This window comes from Branchiostoma floridae, chromosome 1, assembly GCF_000003815.2.
Source record: "Branchiostoma floridae strain S238N-H82 chromosome 1, Bfl_VNyyK, whole genome shotgun sequence".
NCBI classification, from domain to species: Eukaryota; Metazoa; Chordata; class Leptocardii; order Amphioxiformes; family Branchiostomatidae; genus Branchiostoma; species Branchiostoma floridae.
Genome location: NC_049979.1, coordinates 35,207,299 through 35,230,715, shown reverse-complemented (window position 1 = coordinate 35,230,715; position 23,417 = coordinate 35,207,299). Strand labels below are relative to the sequence as shown.

The 23,417-nt window shown below is 40.5% G+C and overlaps 1 protein-coding gene across 1 annotated transcript; it reads right to left on the bottom strand.

The window, feature by feature from the left end:
* Positions 1-10: 10 nt before the first annotated feature.
* On the bottom strand, positions 11-21,183 carry LOC118428038 (WD repeat-containing protein 64-like). The gene is made up of 32 exons (XM_035838039.1): positions 20,842-21,183; positions 16,299-16,429; positions 15,449-15,554; positions 14,627-14,733; positions 14,403-14,432; positions 14,202-14,255; positions 13,928-13,984; positions 13,576-13,681; positions 13,079-13,184; positions 12,455-12,595; positions 12,079-12,158; positions 11,633-11,686; positions 11,105-11,190; positions 10,698-10,739; positions 10,197-10,281; positions 9,613-9,761; positions 8,964-9,087; positions 8,179-8,354; positions 7,557-7,647; positions 7,281-7,339; positions 6,280-6,404; positions 5,617-5,769; positions 4,745-4,910; positions 4,285-4,357; positions 3,533-3,693; positions 2,822-2,927; positions 2,361-2,422; positions 1,847-1,956; positions 1,203-1,406; positions 577-679; positions 277-347; positions 11-20 (listed from the first exon to the last, which is right to left on the bottom strand). The coding sequence occupies exons 1-32, from the start codon at positions 21,005-21,007 to the stop codon at positions 11-13; spliced, it is 3,294 nt and encodes a 1,097-aa protein (XP_035693932.1). The 5' UTR covers positions 21,008-21,183.
* Between the last annotated feature and the right edge of the window lie 2,234 nt (positions 21,184-23,417).

The window sequence follows — 23,417 nt, the reverse complement described above, 5'->3', positions numbered from 1 at the left end:
AATATGAAATCTAACTGGGTCTGGAAGGTTGAACATATGATCGAACATCAAAAAATAGTACCAGCCCCTTAGCATCATAAATGTTATACATGTATCATAGAGATATCATTCAGATGATGCCGTCTGTTGGTGGAATGAAAATAATGTATACAGCGAGTTTACGTGTCGAGTCTAAATGTAAACTAAATTCACAGCTGGTGTGTTACGGCAAACGGCGAGTACACCATGTAGCTTTACAGATAAGTATGATATAGACTGATAGAAATATGCACTGACCCTGTAGACTGGCAAGGCTCTGTAAACAGCACCTTCCTTTGCATCTCCTGTCTTTGATCGGTCCAGATGGTCTGTATAAGCCTGTATTAACGTACAAAACATTGTATAAGAAATAGTGTGGAAACAAAACAATGGGTAGAAACACTTACTACAGTTCCATAACCTAACACCACATCTTCACAAACCAATGGCTACGTGTATTTACCGTTCAAAAATCATAACCATAGCATATCCAGAAGACGAGATATTAAGACCGTTGACAGAGTTGACTGCTTGGATGGAAATCTCAGCATTACTTACCCTTGGTTTGATAAGCGTGGCAAAGAACTTGGACTGGATGTCGAGAGGTTTCAGCTCCACTTTCTGCTGCCGCTCATATGCAGACCGTCTGAACGGAGCCCATCTGTTCGACAAAATGTTACAAATGTTTTATCATTATTCAAATGCACAAACAATTAGAACATGCTACTGGAACTAAATACGATATTCATTTTTCTAAATGCAATGTAGTGTAAGAAAACTTCACTTAGGGTTGCTTGCACCCTTCCTTATATCCTCTCATTCTTAAGATAAGCCATACACCTTATTGTCAAAACCATAATTCGGAAATTAAACAAAGTGTGAAATAAATTGTACTATCGAAAGAAACAACTAATATACCCCCGAGTGGTACATTATTTTACATGTCATTTGGACATCTATTTGGACGTCTTAATGGATCAGACGCAAAGCAAGAGGTCCTGTGTTTGAGGAGATCTAGTGCCACACCTCAATAACACAAAAGAACACTTATCGACATAAAAAGGGGCCCTTTTGCGGTCAAATCTCACAGACCTGCCTTACGCATCTGTACCTAAACTGTACAAAACAGGTGTGTTACATAGCATGTGAAACCAATGAGCAAACGTGTCATTTCTACCATTCACCTGCACATATCCTTGATAAGTGGGTATTCAAACTTCTGTTTCTGCTGTGCTTTCTCCCTGGATGTAAGTCTCCTGGTCGCCTCCAAGGGGCGCTCTGTGATGTCGTACGGGAACACCGCAGAACTGGGCGGTTCAGTGGGGTACTTCCAAATACGGTGCTGCCCGAAGAATCCTATGAAGTGACCCTTTTCCTTGTACCAAACTCTGTTCAAAAATCAAGAAACAAAGGTTTTATATCTACATATTACCTATCAGTTCAATCTAGGCAACATTAGCTCAAGGATGCTACTTCGTAAACAATATTTTTTATTGACTCGACTTAACTATGGGAACTTTCATGGAACCATCTTTATACACACAGATTTGGAAGGGATACATTCAAGAAAATTTAGCATATGTTTGTAGTTTGTATTTACGTTACTGATCCATTGTATCACTATTTGGCACATAGAAACATAGTGGAGTACCGCACTATGCAGCTGTGAGGAGAAATTTCAATGAATTTTATAAGGATGTCAATGTCCTCATGCATGGACCTCTGATGGACAATCATCATGAGGAAGTTTTAGTGTCCAGAGAACATTACTACAGGTCATCAGAACAGTGAAACGGAAAGACTGCTGCTGATCATAAGATTGTCTCACCTAACGGATCCATCCGTCGAGCCCGACACGATGAAGCCCGGTAACGTGTAGAACAGACTGACGACACGGTTCAGGTGGCCACGCCAACAGATCAGCTGACGGATGTTGTCCTAAAATACAATACAATATCATGAAACATTTTGGCTGTAGTGCCAGGCATGCCATCTTTAATTCACTATCTATTTGAGCAGAACTTAACGTAAATTGGTACTACAAATTAAAGTCACGGAAGAACATACTGAGTGTAGAACTCTAGATTTGCTACTACTTGTCCCCTGCAAACTTACAGTCACACCCGGCAGGCCAACCAACTCCAGTCATGAGCCACATCAAAACAGTCCCGTCCAATTTTACATACAGACGTTACCTACTCTTGTCTGGAGTAACCACCCCAAGTCATCAATGTAACCACCCCAAGTCATCAATGTAACCACCCCAAGTCATCAATGTAACCACCCCAAGTCGGTGTAAGCACATTTGTATGTCAAACATCTGTTTATACTGAGACTCTTACCTTGTTTTCTGAGGTGGGGTCCTCAAGGAATGTTGCAACGTCCCACATGGTGATGTAACCCTCTGTAAAACACGTCATCCAAAAATAAACTTCAGAAGGTTTTATCGACCTCTTTTGGAAGTCACATGTGTGATTGAGGAACACACTCATGTTGTTAGCCTATTCTGTGGATTACACTCCAATGTTCCAACATCCGTACGTTCCGACGCTAAGCCTAATCAAAATTTAGGGGCATTGAATCATAGGCCTAGGGGCATCGAGGGCATCGAAATAAAGGGCGTTGGAACAAAGGGGTGTCGGAACGTCAAGCATTCTATGTGGTCAACAAGATTTCTCAGTTGACAAACACAACTTAAACCCACCCAACTCAGAGAAGACATGCTATATTTGTTACAAAGCAATTAAAACTGAGGACATAAAATGGAAAGGATTATAACAATTTGAAAAAGAAAGTATCTTACTATGATCTGCAGTAATAAGCAGGTTACAGTCGTCATCAGCACAGACGGCGGTAACCGGAGAACCCTGCCGCCGGGTCAGAGCTGACACCTCACGCAGCATGTCTCCCTGAGGACAATCACACGGTAAATATTGTGTTGTTTTAATGTTTAACGTTAGCAAAGAAAACACTGAAACCTCAACAAGGTTTGGAAGTGTACAAAGATATCAAATACACCACTTAATTCTACTTTGGGCTCGAACAAAAGTAACTCATATGTCAAAAGCATATGAACTGAATTTTGGCGGTTGTTGGTATATTTCGCATGAAAGGGGTAGGGGTAGTTCACTTTTTGGCAGAGGTGATTCTGGAATAGTCAATTCTTCCAAGGGGAGGGATAGAGTTTGAGTAAAAATCCAGCAAATTTTGCACCCTAGTTTATTTCTATTTCATACACAACAACCTGAGGACTATAATTTGTGGGCTAATACGATCCATTGTAAAGCTAGTTCACCTTTATTCGCGGGGTAACCTATATCTATTGTTTTTAAAACAGGGCATTTAAGGATATCGAGTCAACGGACGATTCACTATTTTGAAAATAACAGCAATATTTTGGAAATACAGTAATTCAAAACCACAATTCGTTGACTTGACTTCCCTAAATCCCTTGTTAAAACAACAACAACAACGGATATAGGTTACCCCTGGGGCAAAATAGAAGTAGTGTTACCTTCATGCTCCAGAAGCGAATTAGAGCGTCGTGGTGACATGACACCAGGACTGGGTCGTACGTCGTCTCTATCATAGTCATGACGGGATCGCCTCCAGTCTGGCTGTCTCTCCCGTCCTCTCCCTCCTCTGTACCGGCACCTGTAGCCTCCGAGGCACGCACTGGGGATAGAAGAGTCAGAATCATTTTCCTTACGGTATCACCTCAGTGTATTGCGTTTAGGCTTATGTTACATTTCCAACCGGGACCCGGCCGAGCAACTTTCGGGAACGAAAAGTATGATATAAAAGACACCAAACTACACAAGACGTAAAGTGAAAAGTCGTGGGCATCATTTGTGTATATTTTTTTAAGTAACGTTATACATTTCTATTTTTCGTTTGCACAAAGAGTCCGGCCGGGTCCCGGTTTGGAAATGTGACGTACTAGTAGTAGTCCAATGTGTTCTGCTGCTGCAGTAGTCTGGACATCTTGCATCTGCAATTATAATATTTCTTCCAAGTCTCTCCACGTTATCCTGTTTATCACGAGCGTTGTTAGCTCATGTAGTTTTATTCCGTACCGTAACGGTTTTTGGCTGTCTTTGAAGTATGCACTCAATACAATCAGCAGGTTCTTGCAGTTGTTGCATGTTGAGTATTGTTGCGTATGCTTGTCTGCCAGTGTTTGTAACCATCAGATCTTCATTTTTATGTTACTTGTTTAATAATTTGAATGGGCAACATATTGTTATACACACTGCAATTACTTACCATTGCCATCCACGCCACTCTGGGGTACACCAGAGGTTCGGGATTCTGTGCCTGCCTGGTCGTGATCTGGCGTCTGGAATACAATAACTTATTATTAGTCTTTATTCTTTCACATTCACGGGGTAACCTTACAATACAGAGAAGTGCTGAAAAGATGCTACAATCACCTTTTGAAACGCTAATGAATTTTCACCAATGCAATAGATTTATATATTCAAACTTGACGATAACAGTTCCTGTCTACTTCATCATCAGACATATCTATTGTCACCTACGTAACTCACCTTACCCCCACAATACACGCGATGGAGATAGTTAAACAACATTTGGTTTTAGCTCTTACGTATGTCTTAATTGTGTCATTAACTGTGTATAAACTATCATTAGGACACAACATGGTGAAAGCGGTGGGATTTTTAAAACATAATAGTAGTAAGCTTTAATACTAGAGGCACATTACCTTAGCCTGGCTCATTCTTGAGTCAATGAAACTGTGCGTTCGCGACTCCATGGTCATTGTCTGTGAATGTGACCTTTCCGACATCATGGATGCTCGCCTGCTACCTCCTGTCTCATCCTCTTCTGTCTGCATGTCCTCCCGGATAGCATGGTGTCTGGTAAGTCTCCTGGTCACGGGAAAGACAAACCATGTTAGTACAGTGAAACCTGTACGGGTGACCATTTTTACATATGGTAACGCTTGGTCCCTTGAATAATTTTGCCATTGACACAAGTGACCACCTGTAAACATACACCCATGTGGTTTTCATCGGTTCCCTGAGTGGTCGTCTTGTACAATACTCACTGTAATTAGAAATCTCTCACTCTTTTGTTACAGATCCCTGAGATAAAAGAATCCATGGATGGCACAGTTTCCTCAAATGTGTTGGTGAAAACATGTATATTTATGTTTGTGCTGATAATTGTGATCAAATGGTGTCCTGTGTTTAATCTTTTTGATATGATGTAAAATCTGGTGCAAGACTAAAGTCAATATCTGCCCACTACTCATTATCTATTTTTTGTAAATAACATTGAAGTAATTGCTAAATGCCGTAAGTTAGATGTAAAGAGAATAATGTCACATTTTCTACGATCTTCGTGCGTATCGATGGAAGATCGACAGAGGGTTACGCGTATTTTTCACCTGGCAACTGTCCCTATCACATATAAGCCATACGTTGTACCTTGTACAATTGTTGTGCAATAAAGTTCGCATTATAAGCGAGGCTCAGGCGATTGCCGCAGAATCGTCGTCCGATCGATTTTCACCAAATGTGACAGAGGTATAACGACGATAAAGCAGGAGCTAGTTCCTTGTTTGCCACGTACTTGATGTAAGCTGGATCCGGCCGGCGTGTCCTGTGCACCAGGAACCTGCAGGCGTGCACGGCGTGCGGGTTGGCGCTCTTGGCACGGCTCCTGCTGGGAGCGTTCTCCTGGTTCTCATCTTCTTCCTCCTCCTCCTCTTCATCCAGTCTCCATCTGCAGAAATGCATTGTGGGTAGATGATAAAAGAAAACAATTATCGTCCCAAACGTGACAATAAATTAACGTAACGGAATGAAAATCTCTTGTCTACCTCTTCCCATTAAACATAGATACACCATAAACAAGTGACCCCAATGCAAGGAATCATTACACCCATAACAACAGATGATTGTATTAGTGTACACAAACATGCAATATGTTGACCTCTCTCAGCAGAATAGACATCTATCTCTATGCAAACGTGCGATGGCTAAAGTAACTTTGGAAAGGATTCAGCGTATTGCACAATCGTTTTGAAGTAGATTATAAATAATTGTTAACATATATCAATTTTGAAAAATCAGTTACCATTCAACTGTCATTAGTGTCTTTTATGTGATATTTTGTAAATCATACAAAGAACTTAATAATTTTACCATGGTTAAAGTTTGATTTTTTCATGTATTATCAAAACACCGATTGCAAGTAGGTCCTCTAGTATGTCATAACCTTTGTCTGACTTACATGTCCTTAACGATTGTTCTCTGAATGTCCCAGATCAAGATGTTCCCATTGGTGCAGCCCGTGGCCAGTAGGTCAGGAGGTAACGAGGCCGTGCACTTCAGTTCATGGGTATGCAGCACGTTCTCCTGGACACACCAATAAACAAACATGTCAATACTCTTCAATATTCAAAACTGCCGATAAAGGCTATCCAGTGGACCAAAAATCTGGACATGATGCCACTGTGAGGTCACTATGAATGTGCACTATAGAAATGGTGCACTTCTTGGTGCTGAATGTGTAGTATGTAGTACACATTAAGAATGGTTCTCTCCTTGGCCCTGGACACTATAGGAAAGTATAAGGGACTGCAGTCTCATTGATGCTTAATACGTAGTATGTAGTTTACTGCAAGTATGGTCCTCTCCTTGGTGCTGAATGTATAGTTTGTAATACACTGTAATGGGTTGTACTATCCTTGGTGCTGAATATGTAGTCTGTAGTATACTATCAAGAACTGTACTCTCCTTGGTACTGAATGTGAAGTCTATGTGTAGTCTAGTACACTCTAAAGAATGGTCCTCTCCTTGGTGCTGAATACGAAGTGTGATACACCATCAAGAACTGTACTCTCTTTAGTACTGAATGTGTAATCTGTAGTAACGCTGGTTCACCTTTATCTGTGGGGTAAACTATATCCGTTGTTTTTGAATACAGGGTGTATTTAGGGATGTCAACGGTGGTTTCAAACTGCAATGTTTGAAAATATCACAGTTTTAAAACAACCGTCCTTTGCCTTGATGTCCCTGAATACCCTGGGTTTTTTTAAATAACGGATATAGGTTAACCACCGGATAAAGGTAAACTAGCGTTACACCACAAAGAATGGTGCTGTCCTTGGTGCTGAATGTTGATGATAATCAGATTCTACTCGCTGACTTCCAGTTTCTTTCCTTATTCTAAGTATCCTGTTGCCTAGTCATTGTTTTACATATCCTGGTTGTGCAGATAATGATACTAACCTTTTCAAACATCTTGGTGACCTGAGGTATGCTGCTTCTACTCAGAGGACTGTCGCTACCTGTAAGTGATGGGGAAATATCATGAAGGTTAAGCAACATAATTGCAATGAACATAAGCAATATGTAAATCCTGCACTTGATAGGCATTTCCCCAGCTAAAGCTTTGAAAGTGGCCAAGGGCGAAACATGGAGGGCGGTCTACAGCATGATTACTACACAGGGTCTTAGTTCTTGACTTTTCTTGGTAACGTAAGAATAATAATCATAGGAGCTTACCACTTCTTGATGAGCCTGAGGATTTTTCCCGTGGACAGTACATGTCCACAAAGTCCAGGAGCACATTCAGTTCGCCAACCTCGCCACTGTCCTGTAATGCATTGTGATCAGTACACATGAAGTATGTTGTAATACGCGAGGATAGTATGGAAAAACGTAGCAGAAATGCTACAATTAAGTTAACATTCATGTTTTCAATGTTATCGTTAATGTTGAATTTTGATTCCAACAACACTGCATTCCCAAATCTCCCCAAACGTAACTCCACTCTATCATTCAGTAGTAACTGTAAAATGTTTGATGTCACTTTAACTTTATTTTGCAGGCAGGTCACTTTATTTAATCAACATGAGGTACTGTTCACCGGTTGCATGTTTCACCATTCCTTAATTGTTTCTTTTTATGTCATTATTGTTATTTTTACGTATTTTCCTGGTGTCGCTTTTATATGTATTTGAGAGGAAAGAGCCTTGATTAGTAACATAAAAACTATTACTTTTACCCAGTGCTTGGAAAATAAAACAAAACAAAATAAGATAAAATAAAATAAAATAAATCATCATACATATTTGTATAGCCAACTTTTCCATACTAATGATCTAGCCCCCTAACACACACATACCTCTATGAGTCTGAGATGGTTGTTCCAGCCTAGAGCGGCGATGCACCTCTGTTCCTCGTACATGACGTAAGCCAGCGCCGTCACGCCGGCTTCTTCATCCTTGTGATGATCCGCCAGCAGCGCGGGGAGCATCTTTATCTCCTGACCGCTGCCGAAGTCCCACACTTTGATGGAGCCTGTCAATATAAGATTGTGGTTGCAATGAAGTCTCTATTTTAAACTATATATAAAGGAAACTGGTAATGATCCAGTCTAAGCTCAGTAAGGACTAATTGTTCCACTGGTCGTGACAGAGGAGTCGGACATTACGTACAGTATTTACAGGTTCATTGTACGGGGGAACTCCCCTAGCTCTTTTCGGCAAGCACAATAAGCAGTGGGCCACGGCATAACGTATAACGTACAACCCTTTCCGGTAGCGTGCATGTCGAGTGAGCGACACAGCTGGAATCAACAGATATAAAGGTAACAATATAAAAGAAACTTAAGATGGTGTGGCGTCCAGCGCCATTGCAACTGGAGACACCATTCCCTGATAGACTAGCTGGTGAAGAGGGTAGGAGGAAATGTCGCAAGACTCCAAGAGTCAAACGCCATAAGACGGTATTAACAGTACACCTTATGACAGACTGGCTATGTAGAAAGTGTTGGTATCTATGTGCCTCAGGATTTTGGACTCCTGTCATATGAGAGAACCAAGCTCCTATCCCTTTTCCCCATCTAAATAGATGGTCTTTAATTTCACCGCACTTGTTAAATCAATTCTACTGCAGATCAACACTTACCATCAAGACCTCCAGTTGTCATCCTGTACCCAGTTTTGTCGAAGGCGACAGACGTGACCTCTATATTGGGTCCGTGTGCATCTACAATGGTGTACACCAGCTTCCCTGTGTCCATTTCCCATACCTGGACATACATGTACAAGTTGAGCAGGTCATCAACTTCTTATTTGAACAAACACTTTAACACTCAAAAGTGTAACACAAAAAACACAGGATGGTTTAGCCAGCCACTATGCATCAAACGTTTGTAAATAACTTTATATGTAATTATTAGAACAGCCGTTTTTATATAAATCAATGATCTGCATATTCCTGCCCTGGTCATCATACGTTCAGACGTTTATTCTGAAAACTTAACATTCGAAAATATTGATCGACGTGCAAGGTATTATACAGCAATCATATTAACATGTGATCTACAACGATAGTCAGAACTTGCACTGCCCCCCCCCCCCTAGCAGCTTACTGTTAGGCTACAGGGGTATGTTTGGTTAAAGACTTTCATGAGTCTTCCAACGAAGATAACTGAACAGAGAAACGGTATATTTGGTGTGCGGGTTGTTTAGACAGAAATCTACATAATGAGATGCAAATCTAGAGAAGCACTAATGAAGTAATGTTCTTATATTAAACCATGAGGTGTCCTGACCTTCAGTACAGACTCGGTGCAGACAGAGACGACCTGGTTGAGCTCCTGGTTGTGGACCACCTGGCTGATGGGCCGGTCGTGGGTGTGAGGGACCTGCATGGTGTCCTGCACGGCACGGGTCAGAGGCCACTGGTCAATCACACTGGACCCTGGGGTGGGAGAGATCAGGTGGAAACGACATTAGACAATAAAACTGATAAATTCGTGTTTCAATCTATAAATACCGATTGTTTGACACTTTCGGGTGGTTTATTTCATTGTGGTATCAGAATCATTGTATGCAGCATGGTAATCGTTTACACACTGTGCGTAAAGCTAGTTCAACTCTATCTATAAGGTAACCTATATCCGTTGCTTTTCAAACAAGGTATTTAGGGATATCACATTTATGTACGGTAGTTTTAAACGGGAATGTTTTGAAAATATCGCAATTTGAATTCACCGTCCGTCGACCTGATATTCCTAAATTCCATATTTATAAAAAAACGGATATAGATTACTCCTCGGATAAATGCGAACTAGTCAAGCTTTATGTGATGAACAAGAACTTCGAATTATCGTAATTATAAGGTCTGCTATTTTACCTGTCAGCAGCCTGTCATGCTTGCTGTCGAAGGCCATGGAATAGATTCTCTTTTCTCCTGGACGCTCCTCATTGTCTGTAAATACCTGGAAAAGGACCACCGAAAAAAAAAATTGTTGTATGAGACCTTAAAAGGTCTCATACAACAATTTTACTGTACCATTGTGTTAAGCGTTAAAATACACAGCTTTTATGGCTGCATAGCCCATAAACAAATAGTTTTTTTAAATGCATTAAATGCATTTAAATGCTTTCGAAGTCTTCTTAGGCAATAAAAATATGTCTCCCAGCTGTGAACCATTAAAATGGTTCACAGCTGGGAGACATATTTTTATTGCAATATATTGCATATTTTTAAAGCAATATTTATAGAATTTATAACGTATAGCCACTATCCGCAAGAGGCCACTTGTAACAAACATTTATGGTAAAAAGTTGTTCTTGGGGCAATTATATAGTGCCGATGGACAACGGGAGTTAGAAAAATGCTGTACAGACATACCTGCAAACTGGTGAGAGTGTGAATGTCCCACACACGGAATACCTGCGGAAAACACAGAAGACCACCGGTAAGTCTAATGGTTACGAGGTAACAATTAGGCCATGTTGATTAAAAATGGGCAAATATTCTGTATGTAAAAATACATCAGAGAAATGGATACTAACATCGGAGAATGCCAAGGTCAATCCCAAAGTCAAAGAAGATGCCGTAAAAGAACAAAAATGAAACCCTTTTTCGGTATACCATAGTCTGTATATTTAGTCATTTGTTCAATCAATACAGGCGTTGTTTTGTTTTGCCAAACTTTCTCTTCGCACACTTACATCATATATGGGGCTCTCAGAGCATGTCATTCATGAAATCGAATAAACATGGAATAATACAACAAGGTACAAAAAACTCCTTACCCTGGCAGTAGATAGACTGATGAGATGCTGATCCTTCTCGTTCACAACCATTTCCACAATAGTAAAGAGATGGCCAATCATTTTTCCTGAAGAAACAGAACATTCAGGTCTTGTACTTGACTCTCTATCGTCACAATTTGATGATGCTTCAGTATTAAGTTTTGTGTATCTTATATAGGGCTACATTTGCACTACTAGGCAATCACTGAGCGACCAAAATTGTATTTTTGTTATCCTTAATTTTGTCGTTGGAATATGATGCACGATGTAAAGGTATGATCCAGAAGACAACAAAACACGCAAAACGTAAAAAGGTTGCCCTTTGTCTATGAAGTTCCTTGAGCGATCTGTCCAACATTTGGTCACTCATTGTTTGCAGCCTCTAGACGAACGGGTGGCAAAAATATAGTTTATAATCGAATACACGGGGCTGCCAGGCTCTCACTTCAACATCTCACCAGAATAACCCCGTGGGCAAAGGTAGCTCGAGTGAATTGCCGTCTGAAGATGGCAGGTGCTTTGGCTTACCTGTTGGTCTGGAGAAGATGTTCGGATGCCATATTCTGATGATCTTATCCACACCTTAAAAAAGAAGGAAAGGCAAAAACTTCAATATACATACGTTGTAAAGGAAAGATGTATGCTCTCACGGGAATAAAAGAACGTCCAAAAGTACAAAACAAAACACACAATTTAAATGCGCCATAAATTGAGAACATTTGGTCCGAATCCGGTGTTTATATTTCGATAATTGCACACGCAAAGCGCGTCCAAATCATATATGAAACCATGTGTGATACAAGTAGAAGCCCCAGGGATACGTAAAGAATATATTTAAAACGGTGTACATGTGTTCCAGATCACCCATGTCGAGTGTTATCGTGGACCAGGTATAACGTAACATAAAGTATAGACCACTGTTATAGACCGAATGTCATCAGGATCCATGTATAATACACACAGATGCAGCTTACCTCCTGTTGCTATAACGTTCGCACGTGCACAGTATGCAAATGTGTTGATCCCTTTCGAGACTGACAGACTGCGAACGGGCCTGCAGAATAGACGGTTTGAATTTCATATCATCATACGTAATATACATAACGCCTAATAGGAAAAATTAACCTTTCTTCGTTGCAATTTTCGACAAGAATCAAATTACATCAATCTGTCAAAAGAGATATTTCTTTCTGTTACATGTTGATATTATAAGCAACATTATATTCTCTTGTGTTACATATGCATCTTGCTGAATACTAATTTTGTAGGCATTTGTTTTCTTTTTAAATCTTACATGCTAGAAATGCTGCTATTTTGCCCTGAAGTAAGAACACTAAATACGTTACTTACTGGTTGTCTTTTATTCTGTCCAGGTCATCTAGAACAAAGGAGTGAAGACTGGAGGGAGAACAGGAACCAAAACAGCGGAGCTCCGGGAAGTATTTGATCTTCAGCACCCAGTCGTCATGGAGCTTTCGTCTCAGGATGGGGCTGAAAAATAATATAATGTGTTTAAAATCCTTGTTGCTTATGGTTGATTGCGTAGATAATGTCTTGTGCATTGTTTGTACAATTTGCAATATCTTCATTACATATGCACGGCTCATGTATTTTCCTTCGTCTAATTACATTTTTGCAGATTGTAGAAAAAGTCATTGTTACAACAGAACTCAACAAAGACCTCATAAATCACAATACAATATTTAAAGCAAAGGCAAACCATGACATTTAAAAATAAATGATCTTTGGCAAGACAGTGTCAGAAGAATTTTTTCAAAGCATCATTAATGTTTTTTAAAGTATATTGACGTTTATTCGAAATATATGGTGATTTCGTGTTAAATCTTTAAAAATTGATCAGGTATGCTGTTTTAGGCAGTAAAGGATTCAAAAGCCATTAATCCAAAGTGATCTGATTGGTCCATTTAACAAACCCACTTGTAGTTCTAAGTATAATTCCAGTCTACCGCTTACTTGCTAAGTTTTGATGGCTCTATGATGGGGTTGGTGTTCTTCCTCTCTCCCTTGGCATGTTTGGTGTGGAGATCTTTGGATGCAATAGTCATCATGTTTACAAAACCTGTGGAGCAAAAGAAATATCTGATGTTTGCATTTCGCATTTTGTATCACCTTTTCATTTTGATATCGTTACTCTGACTTCGTGAAATCAAAATGAACATTATAATTCACCATCATAACAAGCACGCACTGGACAAGCAACCACAAATAAGAGGCTAAAGCTGTACGTAGTTCAGAAGATACACCTCTATGTACCGCAACAACCAAGTTTCAACTCCCATATGCTCCTACACCCCAAACCCTTTTCCTAACGTATGGGCTTCGGAACAATCATAGGGGCGCTGGAACATAGGAGTGTCCCTTGGCTAGCTATCGTCTTCCTACTTGCAACACAAGTGACAAAGAACAGTTGCACTTTGTGAACCGTTCATGTTTCTATAGTCTTGTCCTACCTTGATCATCTCCGAACAGTAGAGTGTCGTCATGAGTGCTGTCTGTGACAGGGATGGCCGCCATGCACTGTGGGGAGTGCTCCATGGGTTTGATGGTGAAAATGTTCTGGAAAGAAAAGAAAACGTCTTAGATTAATAACAATGTCACTTTTAAGGATTTTGTCGATAGGACAAATACTGTCTTTCGTTTATTTTTCTGCCCCATCCCCATCCAAACCAACCAAATTAAATCGGTGTGGTCTAACGAGGGAATGATTATATAATTGTGATAAGGTGTTACGGTGATAATGTCTTAGAAAGAGCATGTTACTTCACACTTGTCCTAAAAGACAAAGCCATGCATCGTACTCACCTGGTTCTTGCTTTTTGCTCTGTTGTCCCAAATCAAAATACTTCTTTCTGTGCAAGCCTGCATTGGGACATAAGTAGACAATAATCACATATATACATTTCTACAATTAGTATTGTTGGTACGGTTAATGTACGTAGATTACACAAAAATTTCTTTTCTTACAACACAATAAACGAGTACAGGTTTGATATTGTAATATAGATAGAATATAAATGAAACTTGAAGCCCCTGCCACACAACACAATGTATACAGTGAATATAAGAGAAGTCTTACCGCAACTCTCCTGAGCCGTGGTAGATAGTCACAACCGGTAACCCAAGCCGTATCCTGTATCAACATCAACATCAAGACCATGTTTTAATCACAAATAACATTTAATGTCATAGCTGGTGTAACAGTTGTAACTGTTCCAGCAAGTAATAGATAATGATAAGCGCTAGCAATTTTGAACGACACAAAAAATGTTAGACTTACATTCAAGTCGCAACAGCTCTGGAGTTTTAGCTGGAAAGTAAACAAAGATAAGATCAGGGACAATTCGGAAAAAAAAATCAATATGTTAATAACTATGAAAATATTCAAATTTGAAACTAAACAGAACAACCAACAGTACGTAAAAGACATTATCCCGCTGACGATAAAATCTTCTACACAAAGTACGTAACGTTACATGTAACTTTGCATTTGATGTACAGTACCTTGCTGTTGTAAATGGAGAGAGTTCCTTTCTGTGAGGCTGTGATGTAGAAGTCGGCATCCTTCATATGGATAATTGATTGTGCGATGTCCCTACGCTTTCTGTCACCTGTGGAAGTAGAGAGCCGTCAGGATAAAGACTACAATCTGACAGAATCGTTAATTCTACTCGGGCAAAGATTCTCATCGGAGTCTCCGTCTATAAAGATCTCGACCAGGATGCTGGGAATGTGTTAGGGCGGTCTTCCATTTATAAATACTAACGTCCAAGTTAATCAATTGGTACCTTCGGTGATGTGAATCGAAGTGGACTATCGTTAAAGGGAATATTAATCTATGAATTTACAAGCACTGATTGTGTTGCCATGTGTGTCGTAACGGCAAGTTAGAGTGTTGGGCTTGGAACCTTGGGGTTCAGAGTTCGATACTCGCCGTGCCTCCTATTAAAGTTGGGCCCTTGGTCACGGGAAAGGCACTTACACAACCTCCCTTGCTTCACCCAGGTGTAAAAATGGGAACCTGACTTCGGTCCGGGAGGTAGCATACACCCTTTACCTTCTGTCTGTACTTTGTGTGTGGCACTGTTAAAATACGTTACTTGAACTTGAGTGCAGTGACACATTGTCCTGGTCTGTCCCAAAGTAAATCTTAAAAAAAAAAACTATCGGGATCTCTTCTAGCGATTATGACAGATTTCAATCTCTACCTTGACAAACGCATGTTGGTACCGCCCACAATAGAACATACCTAGCTACAAATGACCTAAAAATGGTTATTATTTAGGAGAAGGATTATTGTTAACTGTACAAAACCGAGAATTTTACCTGCAGCGTCCCCGACCCTGGTACGGAACGACACGGTGAAGACACTGGCATCCTCGGTCATGGCCGGCTCTGCCTCCGGTACCTCCGACTGGAAGTACCCGAACAGCTACGGGAACAGTAAACACGTCTTGGTTAGCAAGGAGGTAGGAAAATGGACAAAGTGTTGACCATGGTCATCAAAGTAGACCTTTCAAACTGATAGTAGATAAGAAGTACCGTAGTAAACATGTCGAACACTCGCGGTGCAAGACGGACAGACAATTATGTTCTTGGTTTGAGTTTATGGTATTTACATGATAAGACAAGGGTGTTAATAGTCTGCTAATCGGATTGTATTCACTAGTTATTGTCATGATCAGTGACGTACCAGAGGCAATCTGATTGGTCCTCACTAGAATTTACTAAAAGGTACTGGTTCTGATTTAGTGTTCACGGGGGGTCCTTTTGCTAAAATGTGTAGAGATAGCATTTTTATGAGAAAGCATGTATAAGCATCACAGGGAGCTCCCTTAAACTGAATTGTCTTATGAAAAGTCATGACTAAATTGTTAATGTTGAATGCATCATTGATTGTTCTTTGAGTGCCATACTCTTCTTTTAAAATACGTATTGTGAAAAGTTTTTTTAATTGCGTTCTTAAATCGAGAAAACACAACGACCAATCAACGCCACCATGCGGCAAGGAAAGGTAGAGACATGCTAGAACTCGGAAAGGTAGCCAAGGACTTACCGAAAAGTTGCAATTGTTTAATGTCTCTTTAAGTTGTTATTCAAAAACCTTACGTTGCTATGTGCAATCAACGGAACTTTGCATAATCAAAACACGGTAGGACGACATGTTCAGACTTACTTCGCTCCAATCCACCTTTGCATCTGGATTAGTGGATATTTTCCGGAAGATGGCTTTGAGGTCCTGGTTCCGGATATCCGGTCCGAACAGGGCCCGAATGGACTCACAGAACTGTTCATAGCGAAGACCCTCTGGAAAAGAAGACGAATAACAGTTTTGAACACATCATTGTTCTTGTTTGTAGCGTTGTTGGAAAAGAGGTCAATGGATTTTGATGACTGAATTACTATATTGATTCGATAACTTGGTTCTGTATATATGCTATTGGCTGGTTACGTATCTATGTTGTACAATTCATATTTGTATTTTAATTTCTGTATTGACGATTATTCGTTGCGTTATTCAAGTTACCATTTTGTTACTTTTTTGTACCGTATTGATTTCTGGGCTCCCTTCAAAATCAGCTTACTTTATTGAAGGGGCCACCCATATATATTGAATATAAAATGAATAAATAGATGTAAATAAAAAAGTATCAGTTATGCCAATGTTTTTTCATGAACTGTTTGGATGGCCAAATATCCCATTGTGTCAAATTGTATGACACTCCTATAAGGACCGAGAGACCAAGGCCGTATCAGGTACACGAAATGGTCAGATAAGAATCGATTATACATTTATGGAGTTGTTGAGAGTATTACCCAGAAAAAAACTTCATATGCTACGTGTGAACGTTGAAAACCAGGTTCACCCTGTGCAAGTAAATATAAGCTCAAGTCCCACAGCTTGTTATTGGTAAAAATAGGCGCGCCCTCCAGACTTTGTTCCTTTTAAGTACAACCTTCAATATTGACGAACAACAGTACAAGACAGGCAAACACCTGCACAAGCCACCGGCCGGCCCACGCCTGTATTCTAATTAGATCACGAGATTGTCATTTTACCTTCCCAAATATGCGAAATAATCGTTCAGACTTTTCATCAATGAGGTTTTCTGGATGTAAAATTATCACTGACTTTATAACTGCAATCACTCAATACTTGACAGCCTTACAAACAGCATATACATTGTTAGTTATTAACGTACTGAAAACCTTGCGGAAGTCATGGTACTTGTCGAAGAAGTACATTGTACTTGTCGAAGAAGTATCTATAAACATTATCATGGGTCAATCGGAACTCAACGAGTTGATTGAGCCGTTGTAAAGATAAGCATGGCAAATGCTGACGTGTAATCGTTCTCTACTACCGGGCTTTCAGAACAAGCTTAAGTGCGAAGGTGAAGTATTGGGGTCACATAGGGTAGGTCGCTAGTAAAAGGGCAAACATCAACCCTGACAGGAAACAACGTACGTGCAAATTTACTCTATAGTCAGCTTTCAAATGTCTGACGACTAACTGCTAGCACAGGTGGACGTGTGACGTATGACATAATAATAAGTCCACGTATGGTCAAAGGACAGACAGACGAAAGCTACTTTGATTGGCTGAATGATTTAATTTGATTAATGACGATACATGCAGGTGCGTGTTGGTACGTTGTCAAGTGGACCGGTGATCCCTACATTCACCTCGCGGGTCGAAAATAACGAAATACAAATTAAAGATTTGAGTATTCTTCTACTTTACAGATAGAGGCTAAAACAAGAAAAATGAATCGTTTATCTGAAAACTACTCTGTGTTACACTTGCATTTCTCTTTACGAGGTGTTATCGTTAACTGGCCCTCTTTTTGAGCCGGTCAGTCGGATGGTCCGCCAAGAGTGCAATTTATTACTCGGGAAAAGGGAAAAGTCTTCTTAACGTTAACGTTAGATCAGCAAGGAATACTTCTACACGTAATGCTATAGCTAAGGTCACATTTCCAATCAAGGGCCCGGTCGGGCAGTTTTTGGGGACGAAAGGTATTATATGAAAGACGTCAAAACACACATAAAATGTACCAAAATCTATTCAAGAGCTTAACATGTGTAACATTATACGTATTGACATTCATTTTAATTATTCCGTTTCCGCAACTAGCCCAAGGGTTTGGAAATGTTACCGTAGCCATTCTGGGGTAGGAAATATCGACCCTCCAATTGGACGTAAAGTTAAGGTCGTGTGTTTTGCGTAATCTTTTGTACATCCCATCACACTTACATGACAGGTGGCGGGAAGAACTGGTATAGCCCTCTCCAAAGATGCAGTCAAACCTGCCTAAAAATGCCACTCAGCGGATCGCGAAGATCTAGTCTAATATTGTACTATGTGGGCAGGTTGAATGCTTGTGTCAATAGGAAAATCAAGGGGCTAAGGGACCACCAAAATGTGTCAGATTGCGGCCAGATGGCGATTCTACAGGTCACTTGTATAGGTCACTTGTATAGGTTTCCCTGCACAGACATTTCAGTTGACATGAACATGTTGTCCCGTTCTGGGTATGTGGCTTTGTTTGTCTTCTTTATGGATTCAATTTTCTTGTAGCTATGATTACAAATGATGCTTACAGACGAATTAGATTTGTTCTGGTACTTCACTAAATGACTCATTATTTTAACAAACTCTCACAGCACAAGAAACTTTGGCAGCACAGCAGGTTGCTAGTTACAGCAGCCACAACAACAATGGCAGTGGGGTGCTAGGTGACATACTTATTTGCAAAAGGCAGTCTAGCTGTACAGGTGTTTAAACACCGTCAACATATGTCGTTATAGATAAGACGACATATACACATGTTTGTGTCACACTAAAACGTCAACGGAAGCCGAATTACGGACGGAAGCTTGGACGTCGCTATTCTACCAATGAGTTATAAACTCTTTGAAATGGGCGTAAGTCCTTCTGATTTCTACAATAGAATTTCCACACACAAAAAAAAAACTACGTGCTCTGCATGCATAGCAATGTTGCTACACGTTGTACAGAGGCAAGAACAGAGGTTTTGCAACGAATACAGACCTAACGTTGGGCAAAGTTCACGGAGCAAACCAACCCCTTTTCCGCATAGCTAACCCCCGAGTTTCTGCTTGAGCGGAGCGGGACAGAACGCTCTGTTTACCGCCCATTGTTTTGCCTTGGGTCGTGTCCTTACGCCGTGACGGCAAACATTCCGGTCGTGGCTACCATTCGGTTTTTGTTGTTATTCTCAAACACAAATGTGTCGACTGAGTTGCAACTAATAACAGTTTGTTTCCCTTCTTAATTCTGTTCAACGAAGCGAGAACTCTTTGGCATGTTTAATATACGTCCACGGGAACCCACATTTCTGCAAAAAACCGCTAACGTTATACATAAATGTAGCTTATATAGACTTGGAGGATATATATACAAATGGATACACAACGTTTGCTAGTGAGCGAAGTATGCTTTTATCAGTATTGGTTCATGGTAAACCATTTGTTGAGGTGAAACCATCCATGATACCGGTTGAAGATTGGAAAATAAATAAACTGTTGCTCTGACTAGTCAGACATATTGACACTGTTTGATGGAAGACATTTACACTGTAATTATTGTCACACCTGAACACCTGTAGTGCTCAGGGATGTGACGTGACACAACGTAACGACTGTAGGACTTTTGACACAAATATATGTACTAGTATCCGTAGTATGAATATGTTGTCAATGCCCTATATTCCGTTGAGACGGGAGAAAAACTACAGCCAAACCTGTCCGTGACGACCACTCAAGGGGCCGATAAAATCTTGTCTATGTAGACAGGTGGTCACTATAGACATGATACTTAATGTTTGTGACGATGGGGAAAATTATCGAAAGCTCCACATTGGCCAGATGGTCCTTCTAAATGTCACTTTTACAAACCACTGTACTGATGTTTTAGTTGCCGGTCACATACGGTCACTGTACTGTTTTAGCGTCCTAGATTTTTGGTTGTGTCTGTTTTGCAACCTGTTAATCCACAAATAATGGTTGCTGATTCTTTTTTTTACGCATTTGGCAGCTTATTCGTTAGAGCAGCGTTCTGCTTTGATACTACGGAGAATACCGTAACACACCTGATTTAGCCCTATGGGTCAACCTCACACCACAACAAATAGCAACCAGTACACGTGCATCCACGGAGTTAGAAACACTGAGCACAAAAACAAACAGGTGCATAAACACCAGTGAAAACATTATCAACGCGGAGTCACTATCAACACTATTGGAAATCGTTACATTAAGATTAAAACTAGGTGTAGGGTTAGGACTCTACCTACGTTTAGGATTTGTACTCTACCTAGGTGTAGAGGTTGAGTTGGGGTAGGACTCTTCCTGGGTGTATAGACGTAGGTTTAGGAATCGACGTAGGTGTAGGGTTAGGTTTAGGGTTAGGGTTAACGTTAGGACGCTACCTAGGTGTAGAGCTAGAGTTTGGGCTAGGACTCTACCTAGCTGTAGAGTTAGGACTTGGGCTATTATTAGACTTTAGATACAGGGTTAGGGTGTGGGCTGTAATACATTGCCTTGGTGTAGGGTTAGGGTATGGGCTAAGACAAGACTTAGGCGTAGGGCTAGGAAAATGACCTAGGTGTTGGTATAGAGTTTTCTTAAGATTGTGACTGCAAGGTGTTGGTATGACTCGTCCAACGTTTTGCATGCACACGTGTGTTACTCACCGCTAATGGCTTGCCGTTTTTCCTCGGGGCTGGCATCGCTGTCCTGCTGGGTTATATCTGCTATCAGCCGCTCGAACTGGTTGAGCTTCCTCTGGAACGTGCCGTGTGTGTAGGGGCGCTGGAGCCCACTGCCCCCGCCACCACCGACAGCCTGCACCGCCGACATGTCTCACTTACATCGGTAACACCTGTCGAAGCTCTAACCTCGCCACATCTAAAATCTCAACACGACTGGTAACATGCAAGGGGTTCTGTACAGAAATCGTGTTACATGTACATAGCGAGGTAGCTTCAACTCATTTCCACTTCGTGTCCTCTAAACTGTAACGTCACCTAAGCAACACATGCCGTGGGTGTGTATGGGGGTTAAACGCATGTTACACCTGCGAACAGGTGTTACCGAAATCCACAAAACGCGACAGAAAGAGCTCCTTGTGATATACTTGCGAGGTTTAACGTCTTATTCATTGAAATAGCGTAAAGGTGGACAGAGAGACTCAACGATTGCCAAGTTTTTTTGTACCAGAATACCCCCATACAGGCCCAACTTAAGGCAACACGCTGAAGTAAAAAAAGATCTATATCGATGGTCTGGTGACAAACCAGTGGCGGTCCCTTTCACATGCTAATGAGGTTCTTTCACTAATTGTTTGTTTAGCATTCAATCCTAGGGACCCAAGGAATCTCAGTTACATTTTTCTCACTCTACATAAATGACTTTAGTCGTCTTTATGTACGGACAAAGCCAAGGAAAATTGACCTTGTGTTTGTTTAGGAACAAACAAAATACACTGTGTCTGTCAGTATCGCAGGTGTTTAAAACGTGTACAGCAGCATATACAGATTACATGCTTCCATAACAACGTTTGCGCGCAAATGTTCACGTTGTTCAAGAATACACGTACTGTATTTGCAATTCTGTCAGTTTTTTTTTAAATGGCACGAAGCTATTGTTTAGAATTGCAAAGTGTTTTTGCAGGTCTTCAAGTTTGCTTGTTTTGTAAGTCGAGGCCACCAACATTTGCTTGGTTGGACACCGACGTCGTTTTCAAGAAAGGGGTCCTCAAGCTTACATGAAGCCTGGAGGTCATTGTAAAGACATGAAAAGAGGATAGGACAAAATGTTTTCCAGTGCACAGCGAGTTGGTGTAAGACTTGGTAATTACTAAGTGACATATGCTATTATGCGGCATTCTTTAGGGGTTAACTCACACAAAAGCAACGACTAATGCAGGTGTGACAACAAGCAATCAGTTCGAAATCTATTAGCAAGCATTGGAACACCTGGTTAACACAATCATCTTCGGATCGTCGTGCGATAGACCGATCCAGACTGTCCATCACAATTCAATTAGCAGTTGAACCAATGAGAGAACGGCAATTACCAGTTTCACCAATGAGAGGGACGTATTTTTATTAGAAATCTTCTTCGACGTACGCTGATTATCCTGTTGCATGTCACGGATTGACGTTAGAAATGGATTATTGACGTTTAGAAGAAAGAATAGTGTAATATTCTGACTGCCTAACTGTGTCCTTTTCACACCGAAGTCCGCTGTTAAGGGTCTAAAATACCCGGGTGCCGATATTTTGTTTGGCGCAACTTAGTTTCAAACTCAGGTAGCTAGCGTAGCACGCGCGCATCCTATACGTAAGATAGTATAGTTTCGAGGCGGACACAGCGTCATGCAAGTATTCTACCGGTGCATGAAAAATGCCCCAAATGTTGGACGCTTAGTGATCTTTGGGAATTTTACCCCTTAGGTTTTCCTCCGCGTGTGAATTTTGGCAACATAAAATAAAACGTTATGTCACAATCTTTAAATTCAGGAATTTCAAAGCTAAACTAAGGCCACGTTGATTTGATTATATGGATGACATCCGCGCTCGCACCAATTTTCGGCCATTTCCAAAAAAAAAAAGTTTTCGATCACACAATAAATTGTGCAAAGCAGCTGTAAAATGAGCACAAATATTCCGTAGATCGAAAAAAAAGTATCAGAAAACAGATAACAAATGCCATATATAGAATGCCAAAATGAATCTAAAGTCAAAGAATAAGATGTGAATGGACGGAAAGAAAAAAAAAATCTATTGTTGGTTGGGGGAGGTACCAGTGAGTACAGAAAATTCAGGTCCAGAGGATCATGGTACCATACTATGTGTGTTTAGTCGTCTATGTTCAACCTTCCTGGCCACTTTGATTTCATACTGAAGGCAACTTTTTTTTTGGCCAAACTTTTTTTTTTTATTCGCTCGCTTGCATCAGTTTTGGAGTTCCCGGAGGATGTCATCCATATAACCAAATCAACATGGCCTAACGTTAAAACAATTTGAAAACTTTCGAAGAGAGTGCTTGCCAAAATTTTGGGCATTATTATTCATTTCATTCTGCAATAATTATTGTAAGGTTTATTTTGATCCTCGGTATTACAATACATTATTCTACAGAGCTAGAAATCACTCAGGGCCTTGGACATAACGCAACCTAAAATGTTCACGGCCACTCTTTAACCACTCATCGTTTTGACAGTAATTTAGATATCATGGATAAACTATCTAAATTCAAACGTCAA